General features: G+C 40.2%; 1 protein-coding gene across 2 annotated transcripts in view; it reads left to right on the top strand.

The window, feature by feature from the left end:
- The window catches only part of ARPP21 (cAMP regulated phosphoprotein 21), a 145,576-nt gene extending 126,302 nt beyond the window's left edge, over nucleotides 1-19,274 (top strand). For both annotated transcript variants that reach the window (XM_085304184.1, XM_085304175.1), the window contains 2 exons: nucleotides 17,166-17,317; nucleotides 18,488-19,274. In XM_085304184.1, coding sequence (XP_085160310.1) covers nucleotides 17,166-17,317; nucleotides 18,488-18,745 — 410 coding nt within the window. In that variant the 3' untranslated portion in view covers nucleotides 18,746-19,274. The remainder of the gene's footprint in view (nucleotides 1-17,165; nucleotides 17,318-18,487) is intronic.
- Nucleotides 19,275-22,848: the final 3,574 nt, after the last annotated feature.

Raw genomic sequence — 22,848 nt, 5'->3', positions numbered from 1 at the left:
GTTGCAGACAAGCCTTCCTACCTGAGACCTGCGGAACAACGTAAACAGGGAAGTCACAAATAGTTCATATGGCCAAAGCTTTGTTAAATCTTTAATGTGGGAGTCTTTCCCACTGGATCATGGAAAACAACTGCGTGAGTGGCAGAATGACTGTCAGAGCCGTGATGTGGTGCGCTGGCTTAGGCAAAGGTGAGCAGAGGGGAGTCCATGTCTCAGCAGCTGGACACGTTGGGCAAAGACCAAACGTGCTCATGACGTCTGTCTGTTCTCATCTTGCCCCAAACATGTTAGATGGGGCTGCTTCGATTCAAGGGCTCGGCCTCCCGTAGCGGACGGTCTTGGTCACTGTAAACTTTGGATAGATGCAAGCTTATCCTGTACTGCAGTTTTTCTTCTCCTGCTAAAGTAGGAGATCTGTTTATTAGCACGAACTGCGTCCAGTTCAGAGTCTTGCTGTTACTTGGGAACTTCTTGCAGTAAAAGTCTCATCTCGGTTCCTCTTTTCAGGAATGATCTGACATTAAATACGCTGTTTTTAGGATAGCCAGTAAAATGACTCCTTTTTATGGATATGTCTAAAGTATCAGTGAATATTTATGAACTAATTTGCCATGGCTTCTCCTGTGACAAAAAAAAGTACTTTTAATTGATGCAATAGCTCATTCTGGAATGTGAAAACAAAGTCTATAAAGAAGTCAGTTTTTATAATTAGAAAATTATTTATTTGCTGCACATATGTTTGCTAAAACATGGGGTTTACATTCCTCTGTTTTTTAGTTTGAAAAAAGTTATGCTAATTGTTTAAAAATGAACAATGGCTCCACTGTAAGGAAAATTTATGGCTATAGATTGAGTTCCTGCCATGTGGCATAGTCTAAAGGTATGACTTAAATTTGTCCTACTCAGTTTCACAAGTTAGTGTTCATTCTCAAGGTTTTCATTCAGAAGAGGCATTAGTTGCTAAAGAACGTTGTGCAGATGTGTTTACACATCCTGCAATTTTCTCTTTTCAAAAATTCTARCTATACAGACATTTTCAGCAGATTGGCTAGGCACATCAGCTACCACTTGAGAAATACATCTTGTAAATTTTTACATGGAGCAACTTTCCTGGCAGCTGCATTGTGGTTTGACTTTGAGCAGCCCCAATAGAARTATATAAAGTCTGTTACCCAATCTAAACCACAAAAGCAGGAAAAATATTTTAGGTAGACTTTGGTGGCAATACAGAGCTGCATTGATTTCAGTGATCACATATATGGGGAACGCAGGTAAAAAGTTATGTGAGTGGCTCAGAAATCTACCTTGACCACACTCCATGACCACACATGGCTTGGAGTATTGATGCTGTTTGCATTTAAGACTCCATATGTTTATGGTCTTTATTGTGCACTTTCCATAGCTCTGAACACTTAGCATTGATCATGTTTTCAGACTTTGCAAATAACTGTTGCCATGTAGATTATAGACACTTCTTCAGTAGGGTTGCAAACCTTTGAAARTATGCCATGTGGCAGCAAATGCTCCAAGGAAGCCTTGCCCCAGTGATTTCTGAGAGCAGGCATCCCCCTGGCTAGGCCTACAGCAGACACGGCCAATCCCTTAAAAGTATCTGGGAGTTTGTCTACATTTAAATTATGTTACACTTCCTATTTTTACTAATAAAAGTCAATTCTTTATTTACAATTGCACAATTCCAGATGCCTTGGGAGGAAATACAGGGGTCAGATGTAATGCTATGGGTTTCCCAGAGCAAGTCTGCATAAAACACTTCTGCTTGGCAGATCAGTCTTCTCAAGCTGTTGCACTAGATGGGTTAACCCAAATATCCTTTTGCAACAAGAACAAACCAGCTGTAGCAGGAGTTTTCCAGCTGACTAAGGTGCTCTGCAGTGAAASCTGAGGGCTAGCAGAGAGCTTTTACAGGGTCCTGAATTCAGCCATGTCCTAGCTGAACATTTTGACATCTGTTGGCTACGGGCCTGACTCCAGACTTGCTCAGGTCCAGAAAGACTCCCGTTGGCATGAGTGAGGCTTACTGCAGGGAGGGGAGGAGTGCCGTCTGCCCCATGTACACCTGCACACCAACTTGGCAGAGCGCTTCTGTGAATGTAGAAACCAAGTGATCTCCTCTAAGGCCACCTCCGTCCTCCCTTTCCTCCCTCCCTCCCTCCTTCTCTCTCTCCCCCCCCCCCTTCTCCTGTTTCGGCCAAAATTTGCTGGTGCAGCTGTGCAGAAAAGCCTGCTGCTGACAATGTCATATCTATTCATTTCTTTCGTGACTACACATAGGACTTGTGTCTCCAGGTGGTAATCCTCTCCCTTGCAAAAGGGCCACTAAACCCACTTTAGAAAAGACAAAGGTAAAAGATCGCATCCACCATGAAATCTCCCTTCCCTTTTTTTTTCATTTTTATTGTGCTATTCATATTATTATTCCCACCCACTGCAAGAGTTGAAAATACACACACCAGTGATGTAGTGATGGSCATGTTCTGCAAATACAGCATTCCTTTGTAAAGCCTGGTGATATGTTGCAAGATAACTTGGATTCAGCTTCCTGATTTTTCAAAGGAGTTTAAAGAATTGTAGGAATAAGTGATTTTGCAGATTCCTTGGCCATTAAAAAAAAAAAGAATGTCTCCTCCAAAATTCGATTTTTTCCCCTCAAAATGATAAACCAGCAGATTAAAATAAAACTTTAAATTGCCTAGTCACAACTTAACTATCTCATTTGATTTTAAATATATTTTAATTTAAATCAAAGAAAAGCTTTTGAGGTTTTAGAAACTGGTAGCTTGGTATTGGAATGTTTCAGACGTTCTTGGCTTTTATTCACTTATTTTTCTCCTTTTTCTTGAGAGGAAAAATCTGGCCRTAGCTGAAGCTCATTAGTGTATTGCATTGGTGCCAATACATCTGTAGTTTTTGCTCTTCACCTCTTTCCAAGAAACAGGTTAGCTGAGAGATACAACCTAGTTTTAGTGCAATGTGCTGATGTATTGATTTTGTACAGATGATAGAAGCAGAAATGCTGTTTACGTTTCTGTGGTGATACCAACTGGACTGAAYGTGTAGAACAGAGATTGATAGAAAGTTCATGTGTTACACATAAACTGCATATGAATCAGTCTTTTGCACTTCAAGGGGTGAAGAGGGTGCAAGGAAAGGAGGGGTTTTGTTTTATTTTATATTTATATTGCTTTAGCTGCTGAAAAGGCCCAACCCAATTTCCTCATTAGCTCTTCTGAATTAAATGAGCAGGACAGTAGAGCAGACTCAAGGGTTTACTTGCAGAATGGGCATGATCTGGAGCACTCTGCCTTTGCCGCACAAGTGAAGTAAGCTAGACTCCTCCCTGATTGCAATTTGTTTTATTATTTGCCAAGATCTCTTGGTACCTAGCCAGCGCTTATTTTACTGTCTTCCATATATGTGTGTATATAGATGTGTGCATATACATGCTCAGTTCCTTTTTTCTCACCATGGCCCACTCTCCAGATTGTGGTTTAAGYGGTGGCTGCACAGAAAGCAATTTGAGAAATGATTTGCATTCAGACATTTTGGAGCAGAATTTTATTGGAATGGGGCTTCRTTTTTCCATAGACCTCCCGGTCAAGTTTCTCAGCAGCTTTTAAAGGATATTATGGATATAGTCTGAAGCAATGTGTCAGAATCTTGCCTTCAGCCTTCAAAGTGCTGRGTTCTCTGGCCTCAGTCCAGAAACGTTCTGAAGCCTGTAAATCATTGCTCTGAAATCAAGAAACCTGTTCATGTGCTTAAAGTTAAGCAAATGCTTAAGGGCTCTGCTGTCTCGGGGCCAGAGTAATCACCATGTTGGAGGTGAGTGCTCTAGTGTGGAGCAAAGCCCGTTAAAGTTGATCACGAACTTCAGTAATCTTTGGATTATGTTCGTCATGGGTACACTCAAAAAAGACGAGATTTTGCAGTCACGCCCATATGGGCAGACATATGCTCCCTCAAAGTCCTGTTGGCTTCGGTGTCATCCATGTGTCTGCATCTAGCTGGAGGATGTAGCTCATAACTTGCTGTGCCCTTATGTATAGGTAAATAAATAAATACAAGTCCTTGTGCTCGGTGATTTGGTATGCTAACCTATGTATGTATGCAGAAGGACTGAGGAGAAAGAAAGCGATCAGGCAATGGCAGTGCTTTTGCTGCAGATGGTATTTTCAGTTGGTGGCACATTTATGAAACTTCTGCTTGAGGCTGAGCCATGAAACAAAGCCCAGCTTGCAAGGGTGGAAAGCACAGACCATTAGTGAGAATTTATGCTGTTAGCAGTTGTTTACACAGTTGTGCCCTCAATAAAATGCAACACAGTGCAGTGACCCCTGCATCACCAGCACACCACAGACTTCCTTCAATTCATAGGGTATGGGCAGGAGACTGTAAACGAAACTGCTTGGGAGCATGAAGATTGAGAGAAGCAGTGGGAGCATATGGACAGTCACTGACGTGATTTTGTTGGTGAGCCCAGCCTGAGTAATCACTGCTCAGGATGTGGCTGTAAGCATGACTGCTCTCTGAGGCGGTGAACAGACTTTTGGTCCTTTTTTCCGTTAGAGTTTTGTGCAAATCTGCCTGAAACTTGCTGTTTTTTTCTGTGCAAGTTATTTCTTGTAGACACTCATTTTTCAGTCTCCAGCCATTTGTCTATTTAAGAATGCACACTATTCAGTACAGAGATTGCTGCTATTCCTACAAGTTTGTACAGTAGCTGGCATGTTAGAGGATCGTTCTTAGCTTGTGCTTGTAGGTATTTCAGCAATACCAGGAGGAAGTCATAGTTTAACACATGGCAGATCATCAGTTTGTTTGCTCATACCTGCTGTTATTTTATTTGGGAAAAATTCAGAAGGGCGAGCTGGTATAATGCAAGGATAAACCTGCTGAAATTCRGCGAATCTCTGGGCTCACAGCTTGTGTGGATTTGTTAGCCTTTCTTAAATTTGATCCTACTGATTTTGTATTTTTTCTTTTTTTCTGAGATAGCATCTAATTTTGCTTAGATCGCTAACTAGCGCATTGTGTGCAGTCCTTAAAGACTTGATAAATAAAATAATGGATAGACAGTTGCAGATAATTGTTATCCTATGACCAGGAACAAGAGAGTACAAGCACACACACACATGTAGTGAGTATTTCGTAGAGTACTGTTCATCTAATGAGTTAATTTAGCTGACAATATGTGCATCCACCCTGCTGTGTGTACAAAAAGCCTTAGACTGCTTCGTGTTTTGCTTGGCGTGCAGAACAGGGAGCAACTATGCACAGTCAGTTTATGTAGCCCAGCTGATGGTCACTCACTTGGACACTTACTGTTACCTTCCTATATCCTGAGTACTGTCAGTCATATCTGCAGATAGTTTGGGCTGGAGATAAGGCTGTCAAGGCTGGTGGTGTTGTAAAGGCCAGGTCCACTACAGGTAGCGTGGACAGTGATCGTATTGCCACCTGACTCAGGTGAAGAAATCATTCAGATGTGATGAGACAAAGACAAATATCCCTTGTGGACTATCTGGAGCTGATGTTACTTGAGTGTTTTCATTATTTATGTGAACTCTCATGTGGCCTGAACCAGAGCATTAAAGGAGTTGGTTATGCAGATCYCGGTGCTTGGAACATCTAGGCTACTATTTTACTTTTCTTTTAGTAGACTATATATTCACATTTCCACTGATACAGATAAATATACAAAAACACACAGAGGTTAAATAGAGTTTAARTCTGTACCAATTTTTTATGAGTTTGCATTTATGCTGAGTTTAAGTTTGTACTGGATACAGTGTTGATATTCTTGCCCTGAAGAAAAGGAAGTTACCATTACACAGGAAAAACATTCACATGCAAAAATGAATGCATTTGTAAAACAGTTTTTTTTTTCAATTCTGCAAAGCACAATCTTTTAGATGGAGAGTTGAAAAAAAGAGTGGTTTGCTCTTGTAGCCCTCAGTCAAAGCCATGGATTTATTTCAATCTTTTTTTTTCTCTTTTTGGCTTAGAATGATAGTAATAAAATAATTAATCATGTGCTTCTTTTCTTAGCAATTTACTGTGCGTATTAGATTTAAAGAAAATTTAGTTTTCCAGCAAGAATATGTGAACAGCTTATCTCTGAATTAGACAAAACCCTGAATATAATGTTGTGCAGTCATTCTAAGCAGAGACCCTCTGTAACGATTTGCTGGAAAGGACATCTCTCTAGATACCACTTTTCAATAGTAGGCAAGATCTAAAGCATGTCATATGCCAAGGGAATCTAACTATTAACACTAATGGGCTTTTACATCAGTGTTTTAGTTGTACTTTAGCTGTCTGTTAGCAGCTCAAAAACCCCTTAAAGAAAAAGACTGCATGCAGTCTGTTTATGAAGCCATGGCTATAGCAAGGGCTATGACTAAATTTGCATCTAGTCTGGGCTTTAAGCAGTAAAGCTTTCTTAAGAGCAATCCAAAATTACCCAGAATGGTCTACTGGTCTGCCCATGAGTCTATGTTAATTCTTATTCATGTCAGCAGGATTAGCATGCAGAGACTGAGAGCAGATGACTTCTATTTGGCTTTTCTGTAGCACAGTTCAGAACCTCGCTGCTGTCCCCAGAACTGCTCACAAGGCTGTATTGCAGGCAGTTAATCGTTTAGCTATGYGAGGACCAGAAGGCTTCACACCTCTCAAAATAATGCTTTCTAGGTCCGGCAGTAACCTCCCTTCAGGCGCRTCAGTTGGCTTTGGGCAGCTACATTGCCTGTTCACTCCAGCATCAACCCCTAATCGCCATGCTAGCCAAAGGCAAACTCTTCCAAAGTCCATCTTCTCAAAGCTATGGAGCCTGCTCACATGACTCCATGGATTACCTTAGTTCAAAAGCATAAAATACTTCCCCTGTCACTCTATATATCACCTGTGTCATTTGCTGGATTTTTTTTTTTTCGTCTCCAGTAAAATTCAGAAGCCTCAGATTACCAAAACAGCTGCACATGCTTTGTCTGGGTTAATGCATTTAAGTCAGGCTCTGGGCAAGTGCCAAGATCCTGGATCATCTGCTTTACTGGAATTATACTGCTGTAATGGAACCCTGCATTATTGTGTTGCATTTATTTTTGCTTGCAGTTGGCTGTTGCCTCTGTACTTTTACTGAAGTGAGATAAAAGGATTTTGTCTTAAAAATAGAATTTTCTGTTCTGAACCACACAGAAGCTTAGAGTTACATATCCCTTTCTATAAGAGGTGCCCCTTCATTTATCTGCAGATTTACCTTCAAAAAGAAGAGTAAATAATTTTTGTAAAAGTTTTTGAAGAGCAGAAACAGAGCTAAATGGTCTCAAAGCATAAAATAAAATTATATTTAAAAGCGGATGAAATAAGTGATTGAAGTCCCATGTAATAACATGGCTTTAGGTTTTCAGCAAAAGCAAGATTATTTTCAGCATCAAGCCACTTACCAACAGCAAGTTGTTCTTAAGGTTGTCCCTATAATTTGGAAATCCTTTATGTAGAGAAATAAAAGAATAAACATAGATTTTAAACTAAAGAAGAATGTTTCCCCAGCCTTGAATTTCCTATATTTGTATCCATCATGCTCCTTTTGATGCCTGTTTATACAAATTTCTTGTCAAATAACAGCTCTCTCAGGTTCTCCAGTTGCTAGCAAAAAAGAAAACTGAATGCAATCATTTATCTTTGAACTGTTCAACTGTGCCCTTCTTCAAGTTCTTGTTAATAATGCCAGGTCTCCTAGGAGTGCTCTCATGCAATTTTATCACATAAGCTTTTTGTTTGACCTTACCTACAGTTCCCTTGAAACATAGGCGGGATGGGGGGGAAAGYCAAAATGCCAGCCTGTCTTAATTAAAAATTTAGTCTCAGAAGATGTTACTGTATGYGATTTTATTAGGTATGTAATGAAAGTACTTATTCATACCTCTTCATTGTCTGGACATTTTTACTTGGTAATGCAGTCGCTGAGTTTTAAAACAACTTTTTTAAGGTATGGACAAATAAGGAATGTAAGGATATGCGTTTTCAAGTGATTCATAAACCTTTTTTAATTCTACTCAAGATTTTACATGTTTGCCATAAAGATAGCTGCTTGGATGATGAGGTAGAAGAGTGTGAATAATGGTGCAGTGGTCTTTGTGAAAACAGTTTTCCCAATGGGATAGTGCACAGGCATATGTGTATCTTTTTTTTAATCATGCTATTCCTTGTCTCCAGCACTTGGAACTTGGAATGGACAGAAAAAAGGTAAAAGAAAATGTAACGGATGTTTCTTTGGTGCTGAATTTCACATGTGTTATGCAATGTTTCATCATTTCTTATTGGCATAATCTAAATCACCATAACAGGAGGCTTTCTACCATGAAGATGAAGCCATTTATTTTATACTGTTACTGTTATTGGAGAAATCCTGTGCCCAAAGCACTCGTAAGCTTTTGTACAAATGTACCTTATTCCAGTTTATGTGGGACACRCGGGTTTAAAAATAGGTTTGTGAGGCCCTGATCCTGCAAATCTTTTGAATGCAGAGGGTTTGGGTGGAGTTAGCCGTGGGAGTTGTGTTATCCCCCTGCTTTTCCTTTTCGTTAGCAGCAGAGAAGAGCCCCCTATTTGGTCTAGGGTAGCGTATGGAACCATGCCTTGGATGCTCTGTGGTTCGGCCTTTTGCAGTCTCTGAGATGGTAAAACAGGTAAACAGAGAATTTCACATAGCTGTTTGAGGAGAAATGAAAATAGAGGACAAGGAAGGGCAGTTTAGCTACCTAATGCAGATCCTATGCTAACAGCAGGACATAACTAGCCATATGGGGGATTTCAGAGCAGTTATCCACAAAATATTTTCATTTCTATCTGGGTATTTTCATCAGCAGTTTTTACCAAATTTAGCAAATAAGCTGTTTTGAAGTAATGCAAAATTTCAGTCAGTTTGCAAATTTGATTTCTCCTTCTCCTGAGGCTGGAAGAGTTTTAATACCATGTTCTGCACTATTGATTTTGTGATATAAAGAGCTCTGTAAGAGAGAGAGAGAAAGGAAGGGGGGAGTGAACAAGCTGTCTTCTAATCAATATTTTTCTTTCTTCTCTTGTGATAATAAATCTTACTAGCTCGTATCTCTCTGATGCATACATCTTGCGGAGTTCCCTAATGCAACTGAATACATTTTTTTTCTCTGTGGGTCCACCAATAAATGTGGTTGTTGATCCAGATTCTGGAAATGTGAATGTACTCTTAGCAAGCTAAAGATAATTTAAGGAAGTAAGAAACTAAGGTTCTGGCAGTAATCATGTATGGAGAATCCAAATTTAAAATCTTGCAGGCTCAAAACCCCAGCTCCATGGAGAACTATTCAAGTCTGTTATTGTAATCGGTTTAGGAATATTTACAGTGTCTTCTGTTTTYAGTGAGTATAATTGAAGTGCCATTAGCTAAAAAATGTTCTGCTCTCACACATGAAAGAATTGATGTCATTAGTTTTAAGTTTTGAAAATGAAAATAGTATAATACCCCATGGTATTTTCCAGCTGACTGTATGCTGGGATGAGATGTGCTTTAGGCTGAATGATACCTTAAATGAAAGAAATCTAAGTCACTTACTCGAAAAGGCTTCTGATGGTGTTGAGATTTGGTGCCTGTGGAGTATAGAGGGTAGTGTGGAGACAGGAGTCTGCATGCTGCTCTACTTACTGGCTTATGTGCTATTTTGTGTGTTGTAAGTCATATTGTATCTCTGAGTTGTCTGTTACTTGTTCAGACTCCTCTATTGGAGCCACAGGTGTACTTGTTTTTTCTTTGTATGTGTGCGCAAACTTAATGAAGCAACTGCATTCTGGTATGTTTTGAGGGGAAGCGGACAGATTTTTAGCATTAAGCTATTATATATTTGTCCTTCCAGCTCACCTAGTAGCCAATTTACACCCACAAATTATCCATGATGTCTTCAAGTTGAACACAAAGCCCAAATATCTTACTAGGTCAAAACATTGTTAAGTATATTGCAGAGAGAAAGCAGACACAGTGGGAGTGGATTGATCAACTGCGGCAGGTTTGGTTTACAGCATATCTTTGATTTTAGATCTAAGCTTAAACTACAAAATTGTTTACAAACGGTTTTGGATTCCAGCTGCACAAGATGCGGTTGAAGTCTTCAGACTCTTAAAGAAAATGGCACGTCAGCAGGGAGACATTAATTAGTGTGTCTTCTGTGGGAGTCTTCCAAACTGCAGACATTTAGGGCTAAAGTCAAAATCAGCTTAATATTATAGCTGGGTTTTAAATGAGACTCTCAGTCTATCRTTTGTGGTGAAACTGGCCAACTAAAGACCAGCTTCATAAAGAAAAACTGGTTTCCTCAGAAGTCACCCAAACTTAATGCATAATGAATGGATATGAGAAGCTTCTCTGAGCATAATACTCTGGAACAATGATCCTCTAGAGTGAATAATATATAGGAAATATTTTATAGCTGATAATTACGATGGTCCTRTAGGAGGTGAAACATCTGGTTGCAATTCCGGTCAGAGGTACTTGAGTATCTCATGTGAGATGGAAGATCTTCAGCAGGAGGGACTGGCAGACCCCTGCCATATGGGGGGTCTTGTTCTAACTCTTAGAAATTGCTTGCCTCAAATTCTTGCTTTCGGTTTGTTGGGAAGGGATTTCAGTGTGGGCTTCCCACAGCTTGGCTACCTGTCCAAAAAACAAGTCTGTGGAGGACAGAGCTCATTTCCRCAAGCTTACTTTCTTTCCTCATATTTTATGGATAGCATTCAAGGGTTGTTTGAGAATCAAAAGGTTCTTTTTGTCAAGAAGAAGTGTTTGATCTTTCCAAACTGCTTGCTTCATTTTTTTTCTTCCTTCCAGTTTTGCCAGTACTTTGGGATGGACCAACTCAGAGCTTTTGGCAAATAAGTGAGTTGCCAAAAACTTCACCGAACTTACTGATGATGTGTGCATGACTGAACTGTAGTTGTACAATGACATTTTGTCTTCTCTAGTTAGTAACTTATCACAGAAATTGTGAGGTCCTATGATTATTGGGCAAAGACCACATCCAGTCACTTTAGTACCTTACCATACCTCATTTTAAAAAGTAAAGGAAAAAGCAACCTGACCACATTGTGGAAGATGATACTGATCAGATTCTTCAACCTGCAAAAGCTACTGAGCATTACTTGAGTGGGACAAAGTAAACTCAAATAGGCCAGATGTAGCCCATAGAATATCCACCATGCACAAGTGAGTTTTCTGCTTGTGGAGTGAAACCTGTGGCAATGCCAGTACATGATCAAGGGAAGGAGAGACAGGGCAGAGGAGCCTGTCACGCACACACAAAGATTAATCCTTTCCTTTAGAGGACAGGAAAATTATTAAGAGCCAGCTGGCTAACGTTTTTCATAAATATTTCAAGTCTAGAAAGGACCATTTTGATTCTGTAATTTAATGCTCTGAATAATATTGGGCACAGATCATACTCTAATCATATCTTTATTCCCAGAATTTCTTATTAAACTGATGAATATCTTTTAGCAAGTTGTCCATCCTTGTTTTAAAGATTTCAAGTGATAGCAAATGTGCTTCCTCTCTAGGTAAATTGCCCCTTTGCTAATTATAGGCTCGGTTGAAACTTTGTGCTAATCTCAACATTTGTAGGTTTATCTTCCAACCATGTAGTTTTATTGTACCTTTTTCCACTCTGTTCAAGAGTTGTCTTCCAGCAGATACCCCTCTATCTTTTGGATAAACAGAGCAGAGTGAGCTCATTAGGTCTCCCAGTGAGGTATGCTTTCTGACATCAGATCATTTTTGTAGTTCTCTTCTACACGCTTTCCAGTTTATCGGAGTCTTCTGTGAACATAAGCACCTGCAACGAGGACAGTGCTCTGGACTGGGTCTCATTTCTAAGAATTTGACATTGCACTATCTCAGTCCTTTCACAGGGTGTTGCCTTGTTCCTACATCCGGAGACAGTGCTCRCTCCTCTCATAGGAGTAAACCTTCTTGTTCACTCATATTCATTCTTTTCCCAGCACTCTGGGTGGTGTTTGCAGGGACGGGCTGAACCATTCCCCGGTGGGGATGGGTCTACACCRTGGGAAGGAGCATAGAGGAGCCGGAGCCAAGAAAGGCACCACTGTTGCGTGGACAGGGACGCAGGCTTGGCCAGATCCGTGCAGCTTTGCATCCAGCCTACTTAGCCCCACTGAGGTTTCCCCTTCAAATTCTGCCTGGACTTTGCTTGCCTAAGCTGCTGCAGCATGTTGCGGAGATACCTGCATTTTGGTCATYTCCCAGGTTTGCTTGTCACAGCATTAAACTGAGTGCTGCAAGAAGGGCAGGTGAACTCTAAATCACTTCCCACTAAAACCACTCTGAATTTATGCATTTGCATTGGATGGGGTTATATGCAAAGGCCCTTAAACACTACTCACGTGGTGAGAGTGCAGCAAGATTTGCAGTCCAGGAGACACTTGCCAGACAAAATTTTCTTTRTCCAAAGTGCTGATCAGTCTTTACCCAGAGTGCTGATATAGATATTACAAAACTGTCTTACTAATAAATGCCTCAAATCTAAAATCAGTAATGAAACATCCCCTCCAAACTTGGATATGCTATTCGTGAAGGATGTATACTAAGGCCAATAGAGCACCAAACAGACTTTAATTACAGCTCTGGGTGACATTTCTGCCAGAGGTGGGAGACCATTGCATTTCAGCTTTTAAGCTCCATAGCCTCATTAAGAAATTAAAACGTTTGTGGGTCTTTCATGTAGTCTTTCTCCCTCTGGGATGTTTAAGTTAGCTGACTGTCAGCAGGGTGATACAGGCTATAAAGGTTTAGAGAATTACCTTGATAATATGACGGCCTCTTCCATTTAGACTGCAATCCAAGGCTCATTTTTTTCCTCTGAGGCATTCATTGAAATTCTGTGCACGATTTGTTCCTCTGGTTGTTTAACAATGTCTCTCATGTTTGCCCTGATTTAAAAAATGCTTCTTTGTAGCAGAGATAACATAGAGCAGGATGATATAATTGCAGTAAAGAGGCCCTGGAGCTTGCAGTAATAGGATGGTTCATCTGATGTGTACTGCCATTAGAAAATAACCCACGTATGTATGTTCTCAGGGGGCAGTAAAGAGGCTTTTAAGGATTACACTTTATGTAGTATGAAAGCTAATGAGCAAAAGAGCAAGTATGAAGAAAAGAATTGCTGCGGAAAGCATGGGGCCACTTCCTGTTCTCAGTCATTTCCTGACACCTGTATAGCTCCAAGATATCCATGTCTGCCCAGTGATGCATGACTTTKCATGCATATAGTCAGTTCCCAAGCCTTCTCAGAACACTGTGTTATTTTCATTTTATCGAAAAATAATAGCAAGCCAAAAGCATGGCAAAGCTGAATTCGGGATTGAAACTGCTGTGTATGTACAAAATAAATAGTTTGGAGGAATAGCAATCTCTGATAGACTGTCCCCTCAAAAAAGAAAAAAAGCTAGAATGATATAGCTAAGATATATAGTTATATGTAGTTAAGATAACTAGAATGATATAGTTCCATGAGCTTTGCTGAAAGGTTGATGTATTAAGGCTCTCAGTTACATAGAGCTGCAGTTCTCCCATCCCCATTCTTTTCCAGGCCAGTGTGCAAAAATACATGAAGATATCAACACACAGTAAATACAGAAAGATTTCTTCCAAATGTTATGTGGTACACAGAGTTAGATTCTCACACTTTGGCTTGCAGAAGTAGAAAATTCAGACCAGTTGATTTCTAATATAAACAACTTCTTGTACAAATGAATTGCCACATAGTGTGCCAATTATTTCCCCTTGCTKTGGTGCTAAAGCAGCAGCCATCTAGCATATCAGAGATGAGCTTCTTTTGTTTTCTTCTCACAGCAGTTGCCTCTTGCTTACAGATCTTACTGAGGATACAGGAATTCACCTTTATAATACTCCWTAGCCCCTCTGCACAACTGGAGTGTATTTTTGTACGTTGTCAGGTTTTTATGTTCAGTGGATGGGGAGGACTTGCCTCTTTCTGCATATGCTTAACATAGGAAAGGGTCTAACTTTGCCACCATGTAAAGAGAAGTGGCTTCCCTTGGGTTGCAGGCCCCCTGAAGGGAAGCGGGGTTTTGACCTAGAATGCCAGTACTCTGCTGGGCGTCTGCAATAGGAAGGACATCCGTGACGTCATTATAGTCCAAAGGATGCTAATCACAAGAAAGTCCAGGAATGGTAACTTAGGGACAGATGACAACCAACATCTTTGCAAGGGTGTAAGGAGATCAGAGGAGCCTTCTTAAGCACCCCAATTTCCACACACAAGTCAAGAGAGTTAGGGGTTCAAGAGACCAGAGTACCTCCCTCTGGGCCAGAGAAGTAACTTAGTTTCCCTTAAAGGAAAATAAGATTCAGGAGGCAATGAGATGAGATTCTTATGTTATATATCTTTACTCTCATCTAATAACATTAAAGGTTTGTTAGCGGGTGTGTGAAGTGCTTTTCTGCTCGTATCACAGAGAAAGCAGAAAAAGAAGTTTGCTTCTGCTTCCCAGAGGTATAGCAGGACTCTGCATGCTAGGACAGGAGTGAAGAGATGCACATGCCCCATGGACAGGAGAAATTGCTTAAGTCACTGCAGACCAATAACRTCATTAAAATAGTAACCCATAGTCCAGTGGACCTCAGCTCTTAACCTTTCCACTTTTCTGCATTCCTACACCTAAAATGTAGAGTGGTCATACTGTATACCAAGCAGTATTTGTCTGCTAATACAGAGGAGGATTTCATGAGTTAGTTTTGGCAGGACAGAGACTACATATTATTGTAAAGCCCCAGTGAGTTGATGCCTCCCAGCATATGGACAGACCCCTAGGCATTTTTAAAACTTTTAATTTCAGCTTGTATTGCATGCCTTTACTAGGCAACAAATTCATCATATTGGTGAATATGGAACGCAGAGCTGAGGTGAAAAAACACCTGTGTGTTCAAGTATACAGCAGAGTATCAGCAATAGTCYGATTAAAATAATGGTCATGCAGTTATATTTATGAGATATGACAGAAGAGCTTCCCTCTTCTTGACCCCTGTGGTGATTGTCTGTCTGTCCGCCTCTGCATAACACCAGTTACCACTCTGCCTCTGCATCGTGGTCTAATGCTGTGAGCCCAGATCAAATGTTTGAATGTAAATTCAGCAGTTTAGATTCCCTTGATCCCCTTGGTCCACCGTCAAGCCATAGTTCTTTGCAACATTTGAGACTTACTTTGATAGCCACAACTGACAAAATGAGCTATCTGTTGTTGCTTCCAGTTTTATTTTAGTCCACTCTGCTTAAACTTTCAGTCTTGCAAATACCAGAGTAGTGATGCTAAATTTTTTTATTTCTGTCCTTTCTCCCTCTTCTCCCCCACCATAATTGGTATACAGGAACAGAAGAGTACTTCAAATTTTATTACTGCTATATAAGCCTCCTGTAAACTCAGTTACAGCACTTTTGATGTTGGTAATTTTTCTGACTAAAAATATGCTGACACTGTGTTTGTGCTTAGGAAAAGAGCATATTTGAATGTATAATAATCTGGTGCATTTGGGAAATGTTTGATGCTACATCCCAGCCAAGTTAATCACTCATGGAATTAATTTTTTTATTTTGTTCAGTTGACTGGGGACATTAATCTCGTATCTGTGGAAAAGGCATTTTTAATGCCAAAAAATTGATCAGAGGTACTCTACATTTCTCTTGCATCAGAAAAGATTTTAAGGGAAAGCTATCAGTTCATGGTAGACTGGCAGAAACAGAGACATTGCTTACTTTATATTTCTTTACATAATGAAGAAATACCGAGGTGATGATTTCCAGTTTGTGGAGTATATTGAACCATATAGTTGTATTCATGAATATAAATTGAATAGAYGTGACACACATTTTTCATATAAATATAACGCAGCATTATTCCTTCTGATAATTCTTCCTTGCCTGAAATATGCTTATTCTGAGAACATCAACACAGCGATAATAGTGCAGTGCATAACTGAATGTTAAAAAAATATGATGCTAGAGGACAAGAAATGTCTTAAGGAAAAATATATTCATAGATTTATAATGACTGTGGCTGGCTGCATTTTTCAAGGACAGGCAGGATCTTTCTGTTCTTGCTTTCCTTTCTCACTTTTTCTGCAAAGTCCTTCACTTCTAATTAYTAGCTTCACCCTGCCAGCCCAGCTTTCTGTCCAGCAAGGCTCTTTCTCAGGCCAGATCATATCGCCGCCAGACAGCACACCACACACAGTTTATTTCCCTTCCATGCTTCTGCTTCATTAGCAGCTTTGCATTCCAGATCATCCAGACTTTGCCCATTTCTCACTTGGTCCTAAAGGAGCAGTCCCAGCAGAAAGCCCACAGCGTTGTGGCGACTTTGAGTGCAGAGCCAATAGTTGGCTGAAACAGAAGCATGACCCTTCCCTCTGCGCTGTCGGCGGTGTTCCCACTGAGCATAGGGGAGAACCAGATAGTCCCTTAGTTATGGTTTTCCTCTTTTGCCAGTCAGCAAGCAACTAGGACAGAACATGACTCTTAACATACTCTAATCRTAACCTTACAAGGAAGAGCCACAGTGGGTGTACATGTGTTTTTATTGAGTAAATAAAGCACGCTCTGCTTACACCCTGCTAGAGAGCTGCATTATGAGGAAGGTAAGAGAGAGATGCTCTCTGAGGTGTAATTTTGAAGCCAAGAGTGTAAACTGCCAGATTAGATTTTAAAGGCCAAATACTGGTGTCCTTGAAGTTGGTGGGAGTTTTGCCTCTGAGGAAGCAGCCATAAGTCATTAGCGCCCTCTGCCTATTCAGGGCTTTATGTCATTTGCCATAGTCAAGTGTCCCTCAAAATTGTCTCTAGCATAGGGTGGAAGAACGTGAGGAAAGATTGCTGCTTGCTAATGTTAGCCTGCCAGGGCTGTCAACTTATGACATGTTGATTTCCCTTAGATGTTTATTTCTAGTAATGTTTCTGTAGAAATAGAATGGCTTTTTAACTAATTCAGGGAAAAATGATAGGATCACCTGCTGTGACTTTAGAAGAGTTTTAATGTTGCCCCTCTAAACTACAGTTTATTTGCAAATTACTTTCTTCTTTCAGGTTATCAGCCTGTTTTGCCTAATCAGCAGCAGGGGTTCCAGGGTCTCATGGGAATGCAGCAGCCTCCCCAAAGCCAGAACCTGATGAACAATCAGCAGGGAAATCAGGTGCAAGGCATGATGGTGCAGTATCCAGCCATGTCGTCTTATCAGGTACTTGGAAGCAACAAAGACTGCTTTTCTCTGGGAGTGCTTAATTAAATTAAGTTCTTGTATCACAGAATGATCTTTACAACTTCATCATGACAGTATGTGGCAGGAGACCTCCTTCCTCATAAGTACCCTTCAAGTCAAATGAGTTTGTTGACTTTCTGCTTGGGTATACTTAGTACTCCCAGTTTTCATTCTGATTCGAGAATACATTAGATGAACTATTTATTATAGCCTGTAGTGTGAGTAAAACTTCACAAGGCATAAAGGAATTACACTTCCTCCTGTGAAGAAAAAGATTTAAAAAATAAGAGACAGAATATTGTTCTTTCATTTTTTTTGCTATTACAGTACTGTTGCATATAATGAAGTTGAGTGCTTTGCCTGATCCAGTTATAAATTACTTTTCTGTGCAAACTCTTGCCAATGCCTTAAAAGAGAAGACCTCACAACTTGTACTAAAAACAAACTGTAGCCAGATGAATTTATGCTTATTGGATTTCAGGAAGAGGGAAAGAGATAACTTGATTTTTACCCAGTCCATAAGTCACCTAGATTTCCTTATCTTCCCAACTTTATACCTGGCTCCAGTGAGATATGACAGGAGCCTACGATGTGGCCTGTGCATATGTTTCCTAATGGTCCCTCTGGAAAGTTACAAAACTAAATGACTTCTAATTCATTTTAATAGATTGCACTGATTGAGCAGCCTGTCATCTTTTCCCTCGACTTCTCTAAAAACAGTACAGCAACCCAGATGGGAATGAGGGGAATTGCTTGTGGGCAAAATTAGCCCCTTGAGTTTTTAGAATTACTATGCTGAAAATGTATTTTAAAGATTAATGATCAGGTTGAAGGCTTAGACCTTTTAGATGGCCTAGATATACCACGGTTATGTCTTCTGTCTTCACTGATCCTGGAAATTCACATTCAGTTAGATCATGACAGAGCTACTATGGACCCGAGAGCACAGTGATTTCTCCTTAACCCCTTTCTTACCAAAAGTATGTGCTCATGGAATGGAAGAGTCCTGGGTAGCAGGAAGTGCCACATCTTGGCAGAACATGTTGTATGTGCTCAAATTCAGATAGTAGGAAAACAGGAATACTCAGGACCTACTTTAATTCATTTACTAATTTTGGGTTTTTTACATACTTCTTTATTCTTGTCCAGGTGCCAATGACCCAGGGTTCTCAAGGATTGCCACAACAATCATATCAACAACCAATCATGCTACCTAATCAATCAGGTCAAGGAACACTTACAGCCACTGGAATGCCTGTTTACTGTAATGTCATACCTCCTGCCCCACAGAACAACCTACGGTTGCTTGCCCCACACTGCCCCTCCAATAACGTTCCGGTTATTTCTGCCAACTGCAGGACAAACTGTGCAAGCATTAGCAATGCAGGGTGGCAGGTCAAGTACTGACACTGTGGCTTAGTGTGGATATACAAAGGATAGCGGTGCATTATCGAACAAATAACTCATGGCCTTCAAATGAAGAGGAACACAACAGGATAATCAGTTGAGGACATAAGTACTGACTATGCTCAAGTGATTTGCTGCTGGAAAAATCTGTAAAAAAATAAAGTTAATTTTGAAAAAATGTTTGCTGGTTAATGGTGCATATTTTTGTCATGTCTGCTAGGTATGCCTTTATAGCTTAGCTAGTGACATGAATTCATTGAGGTAAGATTTTTTCCTACCACTGAACACCACTGTGTAGATTGTAATATCCCTGATTCGGATTAGTTTTGTACTTTGTGTTGAGTTTGTGAAGCTAAAAGTATTTAAAAATATAATAAAATCACATTGTACCAAAGCTGTAATGGAAATTAGAAAATGAAAACAAACAAAAAAAAAGAATTACTGAATGGAAGGAATAATTTATATACACTATAGAGTTTTTTTATGGATATATACTGTATTGTAGTGTTTAATCACAATAAAGGTATTTGACCTCATGGAGAAAGGTCATGTTTCTACCACTTGCTTGGTCTCCTTTCTGTTTTTGAATGAGCTTCCCATTTTGAATGAACTTCCCCTGCATTGTCTTGTTTTAGGTCAAACTAAGGGGAAAGTGAGGCCTTATGGCTTTGTAGGAGTTTGGTGAAAACACGTACCAGTGCCTTAGCATGACTGAGACAGCTAAGGCCGWGTTAGAGTAGGTACCTCAAAAGAGTTCAGTGAATGAGCTGCCATACATCATTTTAAACTAAGTTTGTGCTTTTCCAATCTSCAACCTTCCACAAAGGTCCCCATTGCAAATGACTACAGCTTAAAGCCTCTACTAACTAAAACCTATTTAAGAGGCTGTACTACCGTTGAATATAACAAAACCGGTAGCTGTCTAGTGATAGCACATCCACTGGTGGAAGGTAAGAGCTGGTGTAGCAGCCACAATACCCAGCAATCCTTTTGATCTTTGGAGATACTCTACCTAATTATTGCTACTCTAGCTATAAAGCCCTTTTAGAACACAAAGATGATAGTCCAAAAATCGGGTCCATCSCATTAAAATAGTGGGGAGGCACAATGTGTTTGCATTTTTGGTTCTTAAAACAACAGAAAGTGGTTTGACTGAAAGTTTTAGAACCTCTTTTAAATTTCTGTGGCATTTCTCATTATTGCATCCATACTCACTCAAATTCCCAGTTTGTTGTGATAAAATACTCTTCATTCATAAATGCTGCATAGACTCAGCCTTCTGCTTTAGCGATGACAAAGTCTGAGTAGTAAATGTGTTTACCGGAGAAAAGCATGTATCATTTCATTCACTTAAGCTGCTCTTATGGTTGTTTTGAACAACTTTAAAACAGGTAGAACTTGAGGACCTCAAAAATATGCCTCTGCATCATACAAAATCTGAGGTGCTTCCTATGTATATAAATCTACATGAGGCATGGTATGATTTTAGGTACACTCAAGAGGACAATAGCCTACAATGTCCTCGACCTTTGCTAGTCTCAGTATGAAACAGCTTTTTTTCCCCCTTTTAAGATGAGTTGTAATTTCTTTGCATTCTTCAGCTGTGGAAGCAGAAATTGGAGAGGCTACAACCTGTATTTAAAACTATTTTTTTTTCTCTTTTATACAATAAAGTTATTTTTCAGGGTTCAGTCTTTCTTACACACATTTCTTAAAGTGTGGAATTTCTACTGATTCCAGTCCTATGGGATCGTAAAAAAGCCAAACTCTGAATCTTACGTAGTGTGATCACGATCCATTTGCTGAGAGACAGTCAAGAACACGAGCAGGTAAGTAAACACAATTCACTCTTCAATTAGAGGTGAAATGCCTAGGGAGCGCATACTGATTGATTTTTTTTTCTCTTTTTTAAAATCAAGATGCAGCATTTGAATTTTGCCCRTGACCCTGATCTCTCATTTTAGACAGCCTGCATTGTATGGTTATTGTTTGTTTTTTAATGTGTTACGTGCTATTGAAATTTCTTTCCTAGCRTTACTATAATTATACATAATTGATTTTTGTGTGYGTGTGTGYRCTGAGCGACTGTTGATTGAATGAGCGTCCTTCTCTTCCAAGGCTCCAGGGTCCAGCAGGCAGGGCCCGCTGGTGGTAACCTTGAGCAGGACAAGTTGTGTGTGGCGGGGCTGAACTAGCAGGGGGTCTCTGTGGGCATGGGGTATTGAAAGTAAAGGGACCCTCTGGTATTCACTATATTTGAATCCTGTTTCTTCTCTTCACTGAAGCGCTACCATTACCTTATTGATCTGCTGTCTTCTCAGCTATGAATGAAATGCTTGATAAAAAGAAATCCCTTGGCACCATAGATCAATGGCAGACCAGGCTCTAGATGCTCTCAGCAATGGGGAAGGGGATCAAAAAGCAAAACCCAAGAATCCTGCTTCTTGAAAGATATATTTTCCTTATACCCTTATTCCACTCTGTTGGTCATGTAACCTTGGAAACATGATATCCCACAATTGACTGTGGCTGTGAATTCTCRTGATTTACCTGTTTTTCTCCATTCATTCAATGACCAGCTCAYGTAAAACATAACTGTGGGAGCATGGATCCTCTGACTGACTTCCTTGCCCTTGTGCTAGGAACACCCACCTACAGATTTCATGAACCTCCTTCTGCTGAAATGAGCCTTTCACTTTTTATTCAAAATTGAGCAGTTTTAGGAGCAGGTCCTAGGCAGCCACCCCAAAATGGCCTACATCTAGTGTTTATCTCACTCTCCAAAGAGTTTGAATCTCCTTAGGCACAGGAGGAAACTGAACTTGATCTCCTTCAGCTATGGTGAATGCCCTAATTATTAAGGCAGGATATACATGGGGGAGATATCTCATGTGTATTGATGATGCACATAGTTGCTTTATTCTAGAAGAATTCATATTTGAAGATAAGTAATTCCATATCAAGCATAAAAATTAATCTCTTCTAATTTTATTTTTTCACCATGTGTTTTTTTTTAAGTCTCCCTCCTAAATTTTTCTTTCATTAATAGAAATCATCYGAGCAGGATTTCTTAGCAGCCTTCTGCTACTAAAGTAGAGAATTTCCAGTACTGAGGCATTGTCAGAAGGTGAGAAGGAGGTAGAGAAGCTACCTGCAAAATAATTTAACTAAAAGGGGTTGGTGAAGCTCAAACCTTTTTCTCAGTGCTTTAAATGCATTTTGTATGCATTCTTCATAAGAGGATAACTGCTTGACTCACCTGGCCGAACTTCATTCAGGCAACTCAGCAATTGGTCTCTATGAATCCAAACTCCAGTTAGTAGCAGTGAAATGACTTACAAGTCATGCTCGTCTYGCGTGGGGTTGCTCTGTCACTGGAGGTCTGCTTTTCTGTAGTCTTCTCTTTAAGTTCAGCGAACTTGGGCAGCTGTACTCTGTGGCAGGCAGCCCTGTTGGGGCACTAGGGGCTGTTCGTGTCGCCTGCCCTTTATCTAGTGAGTACTTGCTCTGTCTGTTGTGTTTTACTTTGTTCTCCTTTGTTAGATTCAGAAGCTGATGGAAAGTCCTCCCAATGCCCAGTACACATTTAARATGCCACTGTTTGTTTATTTATTTATTTATTAGGTATATTGCATTCAGAAACTGAAGAGGCATATTCTGAATTGAGCTCACTATATCAGATGACATTGATTAGCCTTTGGGTGGGTCTAATCCGTTTGGGCTGTAACTTGGACACACTGCGCATCCTAACAAAAGCCAGATGCTCTTTGCTATTGTTCGCCCTTCATACTGCTGGAGAAGTCAATGTTTTTGTTCTAAAACCGTACTCGCTTATGTTTCTACTTAGCTCTGTGTGACCAGCATCCTGTATTGAAGGAAAACTGGATAAATTATCCCAGCAGGAAGTAATGGAGATGCAGGGGGGAGAAGGCCAAAGGAAGCTGATTTCCTTGGGATCCCTTAATGCCCAGAGGATAGCCTCTGGGAGCGGGTGATGCCCGGCCAGGCCGGGGTGCTTTGACTTGCCATCGAACAGGGCCCCTCTGTTGTCTGGCAAAATAGAAGGAGAACAGTTTTCTTTGCCTATGACCCAGAGGCCACAC

Source organism: Rhea americana, unplaced genomic scaffold (assembly GCF_003343005.1).
Source record: "Rhea americana isolate MKP2758 unplaced genomic scaffold, rheAme1 scaffold_100, whole genome shotgun sequence".
Taxonomy (NCBI): Eukaryota; Metazoa; Chordata; class Aves; order Rheiformes; family Rheidae; genus Rhea; species Rhea americana.
This window is presented reverse-complemented; position numbering and strand designations above follow the sequence as displayed.